The sequence below is a fragment of the Tamandua tetradactyla genome, unplaced genomic scaffold (genome assembly GCF_023851605.1).
Source record: "Tamandua tetradactyla isolate mTamTet1 unplaced genomic scaffold, mTamTet1.pri scaffold_119_ctg1, whole genome shotgun sequence".
In the NCBI taxonomy this organism is placed as follows: domain Eukaryota; kingdom Metazoa; phylum Chordata; class Mammalia; order Pilosa; family Myrmecophagidae; genus Tamandua; species Tamandua tetradactyla.
In genome coordinates, this window is record NW_027518265.1 from 135,489 (window position 1) to 153,925 (window position 18,437).

The 18,437-nt window shown below is 35.6% G+C and overlaps 1 protein-coding gene across 1 annotated transcript; it reads right to left on the bottom strand.

The window, feature by feature from the left end:
• Positions 1 to 848: 848 nt before the first annotated feature.
• LOC143673096 (olfactory receptor 7A10-like) lies at positions 849 to 1,769 on the bottom strand. Its single transcript, XM_077147461.1, has one exon. The coding sequence runs from the start codon at positions 1,767 to 1,769 to the stop codon at positions 849 to 851; it is 921 nt and encodes a 306-aa protein (XP_077003576.1).
• Positions 1,770 to 18,437: the final 16,668 nt, after the last annotated feature.

An 18,437-nucleotide genomic window follows, 5' to 3' on the forward strand; every position in this document is an offset into this window, starting at 1 on the left:
GACCCAAATTGCTTTTCAGGATCGGTAAAAGAGGGTGACAATTGTAGGAAGTGCCGAGAGAACTATACCAAAAAATGTCCATGCCTATAAAAACAATTTTTAAAGAGCAAAATTGTATCCCTGAAAGAAATCCAGTGATTAGTAAAATAATCAATGATTGAAGAATCAAGGGATGTAATGTCTCTTATATCCTTATCTAATTTGTAGGGAACTCTACAGCAGAAAGTCATGGATTGACATGGATGTGGCTTATTTAAACTTAATCATAAGGTGACTCAAGTCCAGGATGTGCCCTATTTCAAAAGCTGATTAACACAAACCTGGCATTGAGTACAGAAAATTTGAAGTGACAAGTGGTTTTGGCCAAAAGCATATAACACAAGAGCAGTTCATCTCTTCTTTAAGGGAGGTAATACACCTTTGCCCCTCCAGTGATTACAATAATTTCATATGTCCTTAATGATCTGTATTGACATTTAAAACTGAATATTCAGGCAGAAGAGTCTGGCTCAATACTGAATTCTAGGAATACATTTCTAGATGTCAAATGATTTATAGAAAATACACAATATAAAGTTTTTTTTACATGGGCAGTCATTGGGAATCAAACTGTTTCTCATGCATAGCAGGTGAGAACTCTGCCACTGAGTCACCATGGACCACCCAATATACAAAGGGTTTTTGATGGATGAAATGTAGAGACAAAGTTCTAATAATAATGCAAATGGAATATTACCTTTATATATTGATAAGTGTAATTTGATTTACATTTGCCAGTACTTAACCTATGTAAATGAAAAGTAAATTTTCTGAACTTGAGACAAACGTCCTTCTAAGGAGAGACTTTCTCAGCTGGAAATTGTTTTTAAGGCATGCTTTATGTCTTTGTTTCTAAGACTATAGATAAAGGGATTCAGCATGGGAGTGACCACTGTGTACATCACAGAAACTATTGCACTTGTCCTTGCATTTTGCACAGCAGCAGAACTAAGATACACTCCAAGGGCTGTTCCATAAAACAAGGTCACCACTGAAAGATGAGACCCACAGGTAGAAAATGCTTTATACTTGCCCCCACGTGATGAAATTCTCAAAATAGAACATACAATTTTAGAGTAAGAGAAAAGGATGCCAGTGAGTGGAATAACAGCCAGAATTCCAGTTGCAAAATACTTCAATAGATCATTGAGGAAGGTGTCAGAACATGCAAGTTGAATTACTTGAGTAAGTTCACAAAAAAAGTGGGGAACTTCCAACTCTATACAAAAAGTCAATTGCAAAACCATTAGGCATTGTAAAAGAGAGTCCAGAACACTAAATAACCATGATGCCAGCAGCAGGAAACCACAGAACCTGGGGTTCATGATGACCATGTAGTGCAGTGGGTAACAAATGGCCACATAACGGTCATAGGCCATCACGGTTAAGAGTAAGTTGTCTAATTGTCCAAAAACCATGAAAAAATACAACTGGGTGAGGCAGTTTCGATAACTTATAGTTTTGGTCTCTGTGCAGATGTTCACCAGCATCTTTGGGACAGTGGTGGAGGTGAAACAGATGTCTGTAAAAGACAAGTTAGCAAGGAAGAAGTACATGGGTGTGTGCAGGTGGGCATCCAAGATTGTGGCCAGGATTATGAGCAGGTTTCCAATGAGAGTGGCCAGGTACATCATTAGGAACAGAGCAAATAGGAGGGACTGCACTTCAGTGTCTTCTGAGAGTCCCAGGAGGATAAATTCTGAAACACGTGTTTCGTTCTTTAATTCCATGTAACTCATGAAACTGCTGCAACAGTGACCAGAGAAAAGCGGGTTTAGTTAAAAGCAGTTCTCAGCAAATTAACATAAGTAGTATGGTTTGTATTGCAATATATTGACTTAATTATTTCTTGTTAATTATATACAGATTTAGTGTCCTTTATCTGAAAATGTCAGGGTAAACTAAACTTCCTGTTTCTCTTTGATGTTATTGCTAACAAGACATCCTTGTCTATAATTTTGAACTTTATCCCAAGGCAATATGTTCCACTACAAATGCTCTTTATTTTATTTCATTCAAAAATCATTTGACCAGCTATTTTGCACTATGTGATGAAAAAGTTGGGCCATGGATATTGATGATGGTATAATACTTTTATTGTCAGTAGTCTTGCTAAATTGCACAAAGAAAGTGGCTTGAATGAGAAATTTATGTTGTGTATAGATTACTACAGTAAAAATTTAAAAGAAATAAATGTTTTCCATCTATATTGATAGAATGCTCAATACCGATAATATTCCATTTTATCTCCATCTGATGTATTCTTTCAATTCAATCACATTCCCAATGTCAAGAGGTTAGTTTGTAGATATTTGACAAAATAATTTTAACATTTATAAAGAAAGGCAAAAGTCCTAGATTACCTGGAGAATACTGAAGATGAACAAAGTTGGAGAATATACTACTAGAATATGCAATACTACCTGATTTCAAGTGTAACGATAAAAACACAATGATTAAACCATGTTGTATTTGTGAAATAGACACATGAACTACTCTTTTAGAATTCAGCAGACAAACAAACATATTTTAGGGAACTCAAAAATAGACCCTCAGAAATGCAATCAATTGGCCTTTGAGAAAGGGGCAAGTGCAATTTAATGGAAAAAGTAAGATCTTTACAACAAATGCTGTGGGGCAATAGCATATATCTTGTGTGGTAGTTAGATTCAGTTGTCAACTTGGCCATGTGAAAGTAACTAGCTCTGCTGCTGTGGACATGAGCCAATGGTACGTGAACCTCATCTGTTGCTCATTACATCTGCAGTCAGCTAAGAAGTGTGCCTGCTTTAATGAATGATGTTTGACTTAATTGGTTGGTGTGTAAATGAGAGAGCTAAAAGTAGCACAGCCCAATAAACTCACCATACCTCATTTCACACTCATAGCTCAGCCCCAGCCTTTGGAGATTCAGAAAGAAATCACCCCAGGGAAAGTTGTTGGAACCCAGAGGCCTAGAAAGAAGGCCAACAGAGATCACCCTGAACCTTCCCACATGAGGAAGAAACTCAGTTGAAAGTTAGCTACCTTTCCTCTGAAGAACTAATTAAATAAATCCCCTTTTATTAAAAGCCAATCCATCTCTGATGTGTTGCATTCTGGCAACAAGCAAACTAAAATATGTTGTAAACAAAAAAATGAATATAGCCAAACATTGTATACATTTCACAAAAATTAGCTCAAAACAAACCCTGTACTCAAAATTAAAATGCAAAGTATAATACTTCTAGGAAAAAACATCCAAGGAAAACTGGTGGTTTGTGCTGTGGTGATCAGTTTTTAGAAATAGCACTCAAATTATGAACCATGACAGAAGACATTTATTAATTGGACTTCATTAAATATAAAACATATGCTCTATGATAGATGTTTATAAATGACTAGTATTTATATATGCAAAGAACCATTAACACCCTTCTAAAGAAAGATAACACCCAATGGAAAAACTGGGCACAACTTCTGAACAGAAATGGAAATGGAGAAGATATGCAGGTGGCAAATAAGTATATGAAAACAGGCTCAACAGCATTTGTCATTAGGGAATTGCAAACTTAAACTGCAGTAATATACCATTACACACCTCTTAGAATACCTGAGGACCTAAACACTGACAATACCACAGCCTACTGATATTGGGGAGTAGTAAAGACTCTCATTCACTGCTAGTGAGAACTCTAAATGGTGCTGTCAAAAGACGGTTTGGCCGTATTTAGCAAAACTAAACTTACTCTCACCATTCAGTCCAGAAATTGTGCCTTTAAGTACTCAGCTGATTTGGTAACTTAGATCTGTACAAAAACCTATACATGAATGTTTTGTAGCAGCTTTATGTATAATCTCCAAAATCTGAAAGCAATCAAGATGTCCTTTAAGGTCAAATATATCTATATGATGGAATATTACTCAGCGATAAAAATGAATGTTCCCTGTAGTCAAAAAAGTGAAGCATCCATCTAACATGATTACTAGTAATTGAAACAAAGCAGTCTAAACATCCTACAGAAGTATAATTTCAATTATATGACTTTCTGTATTAGTCCAAATAGTAGAGACAATAGAATGAACAGTGGTTTCAAGGGATTGGAGAGAGGGAAGGAAGGTTGAGTAGGTGACTCAGAGAGCATGTTTTAGAGCAGTGAATCTATTTCCTATAATCCTATAATTATAGACACCTGACTTTATGCATTTTTTAAACTGATGTTTACAAAACAAGATAATGCTTAGTATATGCAAATAAAAGATTAATTGTCATGATAATAGGAATGCCAGGATGGAATGCAAAATGTGATAAAACAATCTATGTTACAATCATATTAAATACACCTACTGAGGGGATGAGGGGGAAAGGTGCTGAAATAGTAATACAGGATATGAATGGAGTCTGGAAAATAAAAGGAACAGAAACTGCATAAATACTGTATTCAAGTGGATAAATATTATCTTAACAGAGTGTAGACTCACAATTCTATCACATCTGCATATGTATACTGGAATCAAGCCATTAAGTAGATGATGTCAGGTGAGGAGAGTGCATTTCCCACTGCAGAGTGGGTGGTTAACTATAAGTAAGGGTAGGACAGTAGATATTCTATCTGGCAATGGTTTACAGTGAGATGCATCAGCATGAATAGGTTAATATAGTAGAAGGTTACATGCAGACATATCTATGGGTCTGTGTATATGCAGAACTTGGCAGACATGCAAATATTTTCTTACTCTGTCTTTGGAGAGAGCTTAGATGTCCTAGTAACATGGAGGACACTTAGTGCCCAGACCTTTATTTTAACACTATTCTTCAATAAAAGTTTCCTTGAAGAAATGGCTGACCCTATACCTGGAATATAAATATACAGGAAGAGCCTAGAGCATCTTGTACCACCAGAAATTAAGTTGGTTCTAAAATAAAGCATTCAATGATTGGGATAAATCCAAGAGACACAGAGCATCTCTGAAAGATATCCCATTGCCCAAACTGAAATAAATCTTACCACAAAATGAATAAAGCAGTATTGTATCACAACCCAAAGTATAAAATAAAGGTCATCAGTTTGTAATGATTTAAAGAAAATATGTAATATATGAGTAGGAAGACAAAAATCTCCAATGTAGATGTATGCAAAGCTTTATGTAACTGCTGTTTCCAGGAGGTGAGTTGATTCCCACTCCTAAAGTGTGTCTTCAAGTACTAACCCCCTCCCAAAGGTAATATATGGAAAAGCAGGAAAATGAGGAACTTTAAAATGGGGAAACCTGGCAAGCATTGCTGATGAATGTCATCATCTACAGTGAAAAGTGACATTGATGGGATGTGTCCTGGATACATAATGTAATGAAAATGGAATTTTATCTCTGATGCCTTCCTCCATAACCCATAATCCCAGTCTAACCATGAGGAGAACATCAAACAAATTCCAACTGAGGGACATTTTACAAAATACCGTGCCAGCACCCTGATAAATATCCAGATCATCAAGAACAAAGAGAGTCTGTGAAGCAGTCATTTATAACACATAGATATAATGTGGTACTGTGGATGGAAGATGTTCATAATAAGCAAAAATGGATGCAATATTATGCAAACTGTCCTTACTATCCTTGAAATTTTTCAATGTCTCACTACTTTTTAAAATTATTTATTTATTTATTTTACATGGGCAGGCAAGGGGCAGCATTCTGCCACTGAGCTAACATTGCAATGCCCCTACACTGTTTTTGAAAATTGGACTTATGAAGAAGTAAAATTATTAGTGAAATTCAAAAATCTAGAAAGAAGCTCTGAGTTTCATTCCAGAAGTGTGTATATGCCTAGGAAACAATATGACTCTCCTATAAGTCTCAATTCATCTCCCATGAGATCAGAACAGAGATACCAATTTAATTTAATAATTGACAAAATTAAGAAAAAATAATGACTATAAGGTGTCTGATATTGGGCTTAGCATTAATGAAGGATATTTTTGTATGCTGTAATTCAACACCACCCATACTCATTCACCAAACCTCCAAGCCCACTGGCACTGTGCAATTTCCAACCCTCATCACTTCCCCAGGAATTTGACAACAGAAACTGATCCAGAACTGTCCACAGGGCAAGAATTTTCTTGAATATCACCTTTGATAAACCCTGCACTGACTCTCCAATAACTTCAAATGTAAATATTAATCTTGTGGACAAAACTCGAAGCTTGTTATTATCTGGCTTCTGACAATCTTCCCAATCTCAGGTTGCTTTTCTCACACCCACCCTACCATTTTTTATGAGCTATTAAGACCTAATTTTAAACTTCACTGTACCCTACAAATGAATCAATCAAACATTTGTGTCTGTGTCTTCTTTTCCTGGTGGGTTTTTAGCCTCTTTTCCTGTTACAATTGCTAATGTAAGGAAAATATTCCTCCTGCCAGGCTCAGTACAATTCCTAGAACCCTCGGGAAGCCTTCACTAACCTCAACAGATGAGTCCAAACTTTGGATCCACTTTGCCAGGATTTGAGTTTTCACCTCAGGATATTGCATGTACTCATTTCTATGTTTGTTACTGTATTTAGATGCAATCTCTTTGAAATAAAGAAACTGTCTTACTCATTCATTTATTCTGAGAGTAACACTTAGTGCCTTCCATGAAGGAATTAATGAATGGGTTTTTTTGAATGATTTTAGGAAGAAATTGATGAATATGGATAACAAGATACTTCCATGAAAGAAGCCCCTGAGAATGAGCTAACATTAGATGAGACAGATATGGGAAAGAAGATACTTTAGTGTATTCATCGTCTCCCTCAACCACCAACTTTTTACCTGGGTAGAACATTGGATGATAATCTCTCTTTACTATCCTTGTTGATGCCCATAATGTTACTCTCAATCAATGGAGTCCTGGAATCATAATACATTCCCAACCCTTATGACCAGACTCTACTCACCCAGAAATTATCAAAGAGGAGTCTGAGTTCACCAAAGCCAAGTCTTCCTTGAATGATAGATGAAGTTGGAAGCTCTGCTCCCAGGAAGGGCATGAAGATGTAAATACTCTTGAGATCTCTGGAAGGTAAAATTATGTTTTCACTCAGCAGAGATTGGTAAACCAGGGTTGAGACAGTGTAGGCAAAGCATTTATGTTTCCATGCTTTTATGAATTTAATTCCCATGAGCCTCATTAGTGAAGTATTCTTTTGTCTCTCTACTCCCTAAGATATTTATCTCTTTGGAAGGAAAAAAGGTAATGCAATGCAAACTTGGGTATATTTTGACCCTTGGGAGAAAGCTTTGGAGCTTCTTGTTCATCTCTTATCTCAGTGGACTCTCACTTCTCTGTAACTGTGGGCTGTAGCAGTGCAAGTGTTTCCAAAAAGATTTCCCTATCACTGATTCAGGATAGAGATGCTGGGAGCACTAAAATATCTATTCTCTGATTTCTGTGTTCTGATGTTTGATGTGATTGATGGAGCTCCCCTGTCTCAACAATATTTCTGTTTCTTTCACTGTTTTTCCTTTCTCCCCAATAGTTAGCAATATCTGTTCAACTCACTCAACTATCTATTTTCAGTCATTCCAAAAATATGTACTTATGAATAGTGTATGGTAATCATTAAACTACAGTCTGAAAAAGAAAAATAAAAGTAATATAATGTGTCTGTTGTCAAAAAGCAAATTGCATGGAAACAAATATCTATGCCCCCTGAGTGTAGTAGTTAAGACCTGGTGAAGTATAATACTATGTGAATGAGGATCTGCTTTTCCATTTCTGCTAAAATGGATCCTGGGACTCTGATATGGATGAATAAAATGATTTAAAACAATGAAAAGAAAGATAACAGAACTGTGGGGGATGAAAGGACAATACAATATATTAAAAATATCCTAGAGGGACATGGCAACATATTATTTGAACTCGCAGTAGGAAGGTTTGGCAAGCTACAAGATAGGATATAGAAATTTGCAGACTGGAGAGATAGAGAAAAGGCAGAAAAACAGGAGCTGGGTCTCAGGGAAATGAATGTCATCATGAAATGCATAAACATACACTCATGGGTGTCCCAGAAGGATAAGAAAAGTGAACAAAAAGTGGAAAAAAAGAGGCAGAAAGAACAAATCAGGAAGTTTTGGCTGAAATTTCCCAACTCTTAGGAAAAACATAAATTTAAGTACCCAGCAAGCACAATATATTCAAAACTAAATGAATTCTAATAGGCTTAAACAGGTACAAATGCTAACAAGAATGACAAATGTCAAAGATAAAGAGTGAATCCTGAAAGCAGCAGGAGAAAAGCAATTCATTACATAGAAAGAGACTGTAATAAAATTAAGGGCCAATTTCTTATCAGAATCCATGGAGCTGAGATGACAATGGCATGATATATTTCTCTCTGAAGGAGAAAAACTGCCAGCCAAGAATTCTTTTTCTGGAAAATATGTTCTTCACACATATTTACAGTTTAAAACATTCACAGGTAAGTGGGAAATATTTCTTTCTCAAGAAATACTAAAGGGAGCTCTGCAGGCTGAAAAGAAAAGAGTGGAGAGAGAAGCTTGGAGGAAAGCATAGAAAGTAAATATAACTAAAAGGGTGAAAGAAAGACAAATATAAGAATGACATGCAAAAATAAAAGATAAAATATTCTATGTAATTATTGCCTTTAGAGTAACAACACAATGTGAATGGATTAATGCACTCAAAAAAGGATGCAGATTGGCAGAGTGTATGAAATGTATGATCTATCTAAAGGTTTTCCTTAGACCAAAGGCAACAAAGAGATTGACAGTGAAGGGTTGGAAAAATGTATCCCACACAAACTGTAACCAAAATGAGCTGGGGTAGCTATCCCAATATTGGAAAAAATAGACTTTAAATGCAAAACTGTTATATGAGACAAATAGGACAATTTTATTAATACAAGGGAAAATTTGAATTATCAAATTCAAAAATTTGAGTACTATGATAAATCAATTAGACTTAACAGATATATAGTGAACAATGGACATCCAAGCAGCATGACATATATTCTTCTCAAGGTCCCATGATCATTCACTAAGATGTACCACATGTTGCATTGCAAAACAGGTTTCAAAATATTTTTAAAAATTGAAATGATGTAAAGCACTTTCTCTGAGCACAGTATATTTAATATGGAAATCAATAAAGGCAGAAGAACTGGAAAATTCACAAACATATAAAGGTTAAACACTACACACAAACAATCTGTGAGTCAAAGATGAAATCACAAGTGAAATCAGCAAATATTTGAGAAAAATGATACAGAAAACACATATCAAAACAGATGTGATTCAATGAAGGCAGTGCTGAGAGGAAAATTTTTGGCTTTAAATTCCAATTTTATAAAAGGAGAAAGAGCTAAAGCCAATGACCTATTTTCACACCTGGGAGAACTAGAAAAAAGAATGGTAAATGAATCCAAAGCAAGTAGAAGCTCACAGTTCACCATGGGCCGTTCCGAGTTATCTGCATAAACTGGGTCGTGAGTTGAAGAAGAGATTCAATGTACAGCTTCTCTATACTTGAATCACAAATTACAAGGAGAATCTGAATGTCAGAGTTCCCTATCAAAATATTCAAATGGCCAAAATTCAATAGATGATTTGAAGATATATAAAGAAACAGGAAGACACAACCCATTCAAAGGAAAATTTAAATACAACCTCAGAAGTGCTGACACAGGAAGAACTAATCAAAGTCATCAAATGAACTCTTCTATATAGGTTCACTGAGCTAAGGGAAAACATAGACATAGAACTCAAGGAAATCAAGAAGATGATGCATGAATAAAGGGAAGATTTACTGATTTTGAAAAGGCAGTTTGCTAGTTCCTCAGTAAGTTAAGTATAGAATTGCCATATGATTTAGCAATCTTATTACTAGGAATGTATTCAGAGGAACTGAAAGCAAGGACATGAGTGGACATTTGCACAAGAGTATTTCTAGTGGCATAGTCACATTTAACTAGAGATGGAAACAGTCAAATTATCTATCAATGGACAAGAGGCTAAACAAACTGTATTATGTACATATGATGGAGAGCAGGTAGCTGTAAGACAGAATAAAGTCATGATGCATACAACAATGTGGATGAATCTTGAGGATTTTTTTTTGTGCAAAATAAGCCAGAAACAAGAAGACAAATCCTGTATGTCTCACAAATATGAACTCAGTTTAATGAGCAAACTCTGAGAATTAAAGGTGAGAAACACAGGTTATGAAGAGATAGAAAGAGGGTCAAATTTGGGCACTTGATACTGAAGGAGTACAAAATATTCAACAGGATCAATAGTCAAAATCCAGAAATGGATACCACAATGGTACATGATGGTTGCACAATATTGTAAGTATAATGAGCAAAGATGAATGGGAATATGGACAAAAGCAGAAATCTAGGGGCTTATATGACACCAGTAGGAAAGATAGAGGGTAAAAACCAGACTGTATAATTTAACAATGCCAGGAAAGTTTTTACAGGAGATATAATAAATAAATTTCACAATTGCAAGGTGTTAAAAACTGGCAAGACATATGGAAAAAATACAATTAAATGCAGACTAGGATATAGTTACTAGTAACATTGGAATATTCTTTAACTAATTGTAAGAAAAAACAATATGACAAAACTAAATGTCAACAGAGGGATATATATATATATATGGTGGGTTATGGGTTTCTTGTTGCAATTTCCTTATTTTTCCCTTCTTTCTTTGCAAAAGAAATGGACATGTTTTCATATAGATTGTGGCAGTGAAAGCATAACCATGTGAATATAGTGGGAACCCTTGATTGTTTACTTAGGATGGATTGTATGGTGTTTGGATAAACGTTTTGAAAACAAACAGAAAGATACAAGGGCTAGAGAAAATGTGGAGAGAGATATGGATGTATTCACTGTTGTTAGGGAAGTAGAATGGTGCAGCCCCTCTGGAGGACACCGTGGTGGCTCCACTGGAGGCCAAATATACAATTGCCATAGGGATCCCACAACCCTGTTATTAGATATACTTGGAAGAACTGAAAGGAATAATTTGAATAGACATTTGTACACGGTGTTTATTGTGGCAGTTTTCATGATTTACAATGGATGGAGGTGGCCTAAGGGTACATGAGCTGATAAACAGAAGGTAGAATTGTGGTGTAACATCCAATGGAATCTTGAGCAGCTTGAAGAAGGAATGAAGTAGTGAGGTGTGCAACTCAGTTAATAAACATTGAGGACAGTATGTGGACTAAAATAAGCCAAGATCAAAAAGACAGATATTATAACACTTCACTAATATGGACTAACTACTGTGTGCAAACTCATAGAGTTGACCGCTAGAGTATAGATTATCAGTAGAAGGCCTATTGTAAAATCTCCTTGATTGTAAGCTCTTATAGCAGTCAAATCTCTTACTGAGTATTAACTGCTATTTCTAAATTCTTAAGTTCAGAGCTCATTGTGTATAACCAGATTCTTCTCTGGAAATTCGAGTATCTGTGTAACATCAAAGATTGAGAGATATCTGAGGCTAGGAAAGCTAATATTACCCCATACAGCAATTGTTACAAAAGCTGAAAAAGAAACAGACTTCAATTAGAGATATGAAGGAAGCTGATCTGATTAAGACTAGTGTAAATCAGACCAAAGGGTAAAGGATGATAATAAGTATATTTTAAGACATTAACTTCCATATGATATCAAAGGAAGAGCTGTTTATTTGGTACAAAATTTATATTTTCAATAGCACAATACTTAATTTAACTTGTATGGTCAATTTACTCAATAATCCATACTCATGAAATCCTGATAGTGAGTGAGATCTTGTTGGTTTGTATTTATTGTAATGGTTTAATACATGCCAGAGTAATCTTGGCAGAAGATAAAAAGGATTTGCAAAGTCCCCTTAAAGTACTGGGGGAAAACATGAAAATAGCAAACTTCTCCACATAGGGAAGACCTGAAGTTGTCACAAGTATTAGGCAGTACCAATTTAATAGGCCAAAATCTCAATCTTGGGGTTTGATTTTTTGAAACATAGTCCTGCAAAGAAGCTAAGACTGCTAATAATCATACCTAAGAGTCACACCTAGGGAACTGCTTTTGTTGCTCAGATGTAGCTTCTCTCTTTAAGCTTTCTCCACAGGCAAACTCACTGCCTTCCCCCTAGATGGGACATGACTCCCAGGGCTGTAAAACTCCCTGGTAACATGGAACATGGCTCCAGGTGATGGGCCTGGCCCTAGCGTTGTGGGATCGAGAAAGACTTCCTGACCTAAAGGGGGAAGAGAAATGAAGCAAAATAAAGATTTATTGGCTGAGTGATCTCAAGTACAGTCAAGAGGTCATTCTGAGGTTATTCTTATGCAGTAAGTAGATATTTCTATTCATTTTTTGGGGGTATTGGAAAAACTAGAGGGAAATACCTGAGACAAAATGTAGTTTGGTCTTGAAGATGATTGTATAATATTTTTTATAATATGTGGTTTTTATGATGTGAGTAGTGATTGTGAAAACCTTGTGACTGACACTATCTTTATCCAGGGTAAGGACAGATGAGTAAGTGCATAAAGACAAAACAAATAATAAGGGGGGAAACAGGGAGGGATGCTTTGGACATTCTTTTTTACTCTTATATTTATTCTTGTTTCTCTTTTTATGGAGTAATAAAAATGTGCTAAAATAGATTATGATGATCAATGCACAGTTATATGATAATACAGTGACCACTGACCGTATGACCTAGATGACAAATACATCACAATAAAATTGCATTTAAAACAAACTGAATGATACAAGTCCTGGAGAAAATATGGAGAGACACTGTTGGTAGGGAAGTTAAATGGTGCAGCTCCTCTGGATGCAGTGTTCTGGTTCCATAGGAGGCTAAGTGTAGGGTTGCCCTATGATCCTGCAATTCCAATATTAGCATACAGGTGGAAGAACTGAAAGCAGCGTCATGAATAGACATTTTCACACTGGTGTTCACGGTAGCAATATTCATGATTTGCAATGTTTGGAGGTGGTATAAGTGTATATTGACTAAGGAATAGAAGGCAAAACTGTGGTACATACATATGATGGAATACTGAGCAGCTTCAAGAAGAATGAAGCTGAAGGCATGCAAGAAGGTGAGTGAAACTTGAGAACATAATGTTGAGTGAAATAAGGCAGCAATGAAAGGAAAAATAGTCTTTGTCATCTGTCCTGGTTTGAAAGGATTATGTACCCTAGAAAAGCCATGTTTCAATCCTGATCCATCTCGTGGATGCAACTGTTCCTTTTAATTCTTGAATAAGGAATGCAATCTTGTTTTTCTGTGCAGATTAACATAATACCCTGATACATTCCATAGTATTTTGGGTAGAAGATAAAAAAGAGTTTGGAAAGCCCCCTTGAAGGACTGGGGGGAAATGCTGAAGTATTAAACTTCCCCATCTGTGCAGTTCCTAATATCATCTCAATCATAAGGTGTGTCCTTATGAAAGTTATTTCTACAATGGTGATGCTCAGCCTACTTATAATTATTCCTAAGTGTCACTCTCAGAGAACACTTTTGTTGCTCTGGTGTGGCCTGTCTTTGAAAAAAATTCAGTTTTCTCTCCACCACTTGGGGTATGACTCACATGGGTGTGTCTCCCTGGAAATATAGGATATGACTCCCAGGGATGAGCCTGACCCTGGCATCATGGGATTGGGAATACCTTGTTGACCAACATGAGGATAAGAAATGAGGCAAAATTCAGTTTCAGTGGTCAAGAGAGTTCTAATAGAGTCAAGTTGTCCTGTTAGAGATTACTCTTATGCAGACTTCAGCCAGATATTAAATATCCCCACAGTATGCCAAGACAACAACAAAAGTCTTCCTTAAAATTCTAAAGGAAACCCTGGACTCTAAGTAAGAATCTAAAAAAGTTCTTATTAAGTTTATTTTTTTCCAGAAATTATAGGACTTCTCATTGTTACTATCCAAGATAAGCTCTGAAATCTAGATGTAACAGTTTCTCAAAGGACTCTTTCCTTACTGGTAAGGTCAACACTGTTTTCCAGCATGAAGGTAAAATGGTCATTGCCAAGATTTCCCTGTAGATTGAGATAATGATCAAATGAGAGGAGGAGGTGTAATTGGAAATGAGAATTTAACAAACGATTGTGACTACTAACTCAGATACATCACAACCGCTTTATTTTCTAGTACATTACATTAGCCAGAAGGAAATACTGGAAACTGTAGTAGTTCATTAGCTTTGATATTTTATAATGATTGCATAACTATAGAGCTTTCATCATATGACCCTTTGATTGTAAAAACCTTGTGACTGACACTCTCTCTATCCAGGGTATGGGTAGATAAGAATTAAATAAAGACGTGTAAATAATAATAATGATGGTAGATTGTGAATATGGAAGGAAATACCCATATGTAAACTATGGACAATCATTACAGTACTACTTTGATAACTTTTCATCGATTGTTAAAACTGTTAACTACTGTTGACAAAGAAGTAGAGTTACCAAGTAAGTGTGATCATGCATTGCAACAAACTCTCCACAGCCATGCACGTGTTGATGGTGGGGTGGTGTATGTGAATTTGTGTTTTATGTATAAGTTTTTTCTTAAACATCAACTTCTAATAAAATAAAAGCAAATCAAATAGAGCATCAAGGGCTGAAATATGCATTTATGAAAACTTAAATTTTCCCTGAATTGGAACTCAAAGAAAATTGACAACAATAGAAACCAAAGTGGAATCCAGAAAAAGACATTAGACAATAAAACAAATTGATGTTTGTAGATTTCCCTAATTACTGAAGTTATTGAAAATAAAGCATTCCCTGCAATCATTTTTCTATCCTACAGCACAACAGAACTTCTCTGCTTAATTCATGTGATTCTTTTGTTCCACTGACTGCTTCCACCCGAGGTAGTGGAGAAAAACAAAGCCATCTTTTCAAAACTTAAAGAAATGAAACAGATAAATAAAATGAATTTTCATGATGAATTTCTGAGCTACATGGTTGCATTAAATACTCTTGAGGAGGGTGATCTGAAAGTGAGGGAAAATAAGAATATTGACACTGGTGGAAGACCACTAGGACATGTTGTCCAAGTCCCTCTCATCCAACATTGGAACGCTATCATTTGCTTCTCTTCAAAACTCAGCTCTCAGCAAGTGTGGAAGGATTCATTTTTCCTATGTATCACATACATGCCCTTTGACACTGGCTACCTTTCAGTGGTGTATTCTTAGTGGTGAGGACTCTGTTAGTGCTTTCTGCAGTGTATGAATTTAAATCGTGCTCCCTGTTTCTGACAGTCTTTATTCTGACTTCTCTGACTGTTGACAATTAACCTTCCAGCTGAAAGTATATATCTCTTTTGCATGCCTTAAATTTTGCATGGAAAGGACTCAGTAAATCATTATTGAATGTATCCAACAGAATACTACTGAACAGAGCATTTTGACTAATGAATCTTCTCCTCCTTCTATGTAACATAACATTGTAAATTTGAAGACAAGCATCAAATCCCTATTTCTGCTGGAAAAATAATATTATTTTCCTCTGTAACATGGTGTTTGCCTCTCACCATGATTCCTGAAAATTTCTTTTGCAGATATCTAAATTGTAATGACTCTCCAACATTTTCGTTCAAAGACAACCCAACACTACACTTCTTTCACCAATAGCACTAAAATTGATTCTTTTTGTTTCCATATATAGATTCTTCAAGAATAAAATTTAATTTTCTGTGAGAATAAATCTGTCCCCTCAGTTAGATTGAATCATAATTGTTATCACTTAATTTTATGGTTCCGGAGAAGAATAAAGTTGCACTAACAAAGCCAGGAACATTTTTCATCTGGGAAAAAATTGAAGTTGCAAGAATGGTGATAAGAAGTAAAGCTTGAAGAGTTGGTGTATATGGCAGATTAGTAACCATTTCCATTACTCATTCAGGAAATGCTCTACAAAATATATTTTCTTCAGAACCTGTCTGCAAGCTGGGTGGATTGGAAAGGAAACAGGAAGTCTTTGGAAATTTTGAAAGAGACACAATCACCCTCCCTCCTGAAGTACACTCATGTGTAAGTAAATTTGACATCCTGCATGGTTTCTACATGATACAGTGTGACATGGATGAGGTGTACTGGTATTTAACAGGCATTTCTCTCTCCTTCCTTTTTAGATCCTATGTTGGAGAGGATGGTGAACTAGCAGGTGCATATGTAATCAATACTTATGGGAAGAGCTTCTTACTATCTTAATTGCAGAAAATGTCACATTGCCAATCTAACACTTTAGTCTTCTTGATTATACAATATTTCTGAGGATAGCAGAAGCATCACATTTCCTGGCTGAGCTGTTTTCTAAGTGGTTTTATTTTTCTTTCTGTTATTTTCTAGTTGAAAGACATAACTCTAGCTTCATCAGAAATATTGAGAGTACATGCCTACTAAACTTTTTCACAAAATTTTTAGAGATTTTTATTGAAGGAGATTTCTGCTTAAAGAAAAGGAGTAATGAAAGTAAATAATTAGATACAGGAACTGATTGCAAATGCATGGAGTCTCCTGGATAAGATTCTGGGAATTGATACATGAACTTGATGGAAGTGAAGACCACAATGATGCTGTGTACTTTGGATAAATGTACACAACTGGTGCATGTTTAACAATAGCAAAGTATTAGTCACAATATATTCTTTATAGTCATCCCTTAAGAAAGTGCTTATGAAAGACTCTTGGGTTTCATGATGACCATGTAGTGCAGTGCATGACAGATGGCCACATAACAGTCATAGGCCATCAGGGTAAAGAGGAAGTCATCCAATCCTCCAAAAACCATAAAAAGATACATCTGAGTGAGGCAGTTTCCATAACCTATGTTTTTGGTCTCCATCTGGATGTAAACCAGCATATTTGGGACAGTGGTGGAGGTTAAACAGATGTCTCGTAAAGGACAGGTTAGCAAGGAAGAAGTATATGGGTGTGTGCAGGTGGGTGTTAGAGATGGTGGCCAGGGTGATGAGAAGGTTCCCAGTGAGAGTGACCAGTTACATCATCAGGAACAGAGTAAAAAGGAGGGGATGAACTTCTGTGTCTTCTGAGAGTCCTGGGAGGTTAAATTCTGAAACATGTATTTCATTCTCTGATTCCATGTAACTCATGAAACTGCTGGAATAGAGACAAGAGCAAGGCAAGTTTAGATACAAGCAGCACTCAGAAAATTAATATAAATTCTATGGTTTGTGTTGCAAATATATTAACATAATTATTTCTTATTAATTATATAGAGATTTGTGCCCTTTGTCTGAAAACATCAAGGTAAACAAATGTTCCCACTTCTTCTTGATGCTATTGCTAAGAAGCCTTCCTTGTTTATAATTTTAAACTTTTTCCCAAGGCAATATGTTCCACCTCAAATCCTCTTCAACTTTTTTTTCAAAAATCATTGACCAACTATTTTGCACTATGTGATGAAATAGTTGGGCCAAGGATATTGGTGATGGTAGCACAATAGTTTTAATGTCATCAATATTGCTAAATTGCATGATGAAAATGTTTAGAATGAGAAGTTTGAGTTGTATATAGATTATTACAATGAAATTTAAAATATATAAAATTTTTCTATCTGTATGGACAGAAATAATACTCTTAACATGCCATTTAATCTACACCTGATCTATACATTCAACTCAACCCCATTCCCAATGTCAAGAAGTTAGTTTGCTGATACATGATAAAATAATTTTAAAGTTTGTAAGGAAAGGCAAAAGACCTAGACTACATAGAGAATACTGAAGGTGAATGAAGTTGGAGAATTTACAGCTAGAATATACAAAACTATCTGATCTCAAGTCTAACTATTAAGACACAATGATTAAGCCATGTTGTATTGGTGAAACAGGCATATGAACTAATCTGTGAGAACTCAATAGACATAGAAAGCGGATGTTAGTGAACTCAAAAACAGACCCACACAAATGCAGTCAACTGGCCTTTGACAAAGGGCAAGAGCAAGTTAATGGAAAAAGTAAGATCTTTCAATAAATGCTGCAGGACAATGGCATGTAAACATGCAAAACAAAAAGGAACATAGCCAAATATTGTATACATTTCACAAAAATTAACTCAAAATGAATCCTGTGCTCAAAATTAAAATGCAAAGTATAATACTTTTAGAAAAAACATCCAAGAAAACCTAGTGGACTGTACTTTGGTGATCAGTTTTTAGAAATAGCACCCAAATCATGATCCATGGGAGAAGGACATTAATTAATTGGATTTCATTCAAATATAAAACTTATGCTCTATGATAGATATTGATAAATGGCTTGTTTTCATATATACAAAGAACCACTAACACCCATCAAAAGAAAAATATACCCAATGGAAAAAAACTGACAAAAAATCTGAA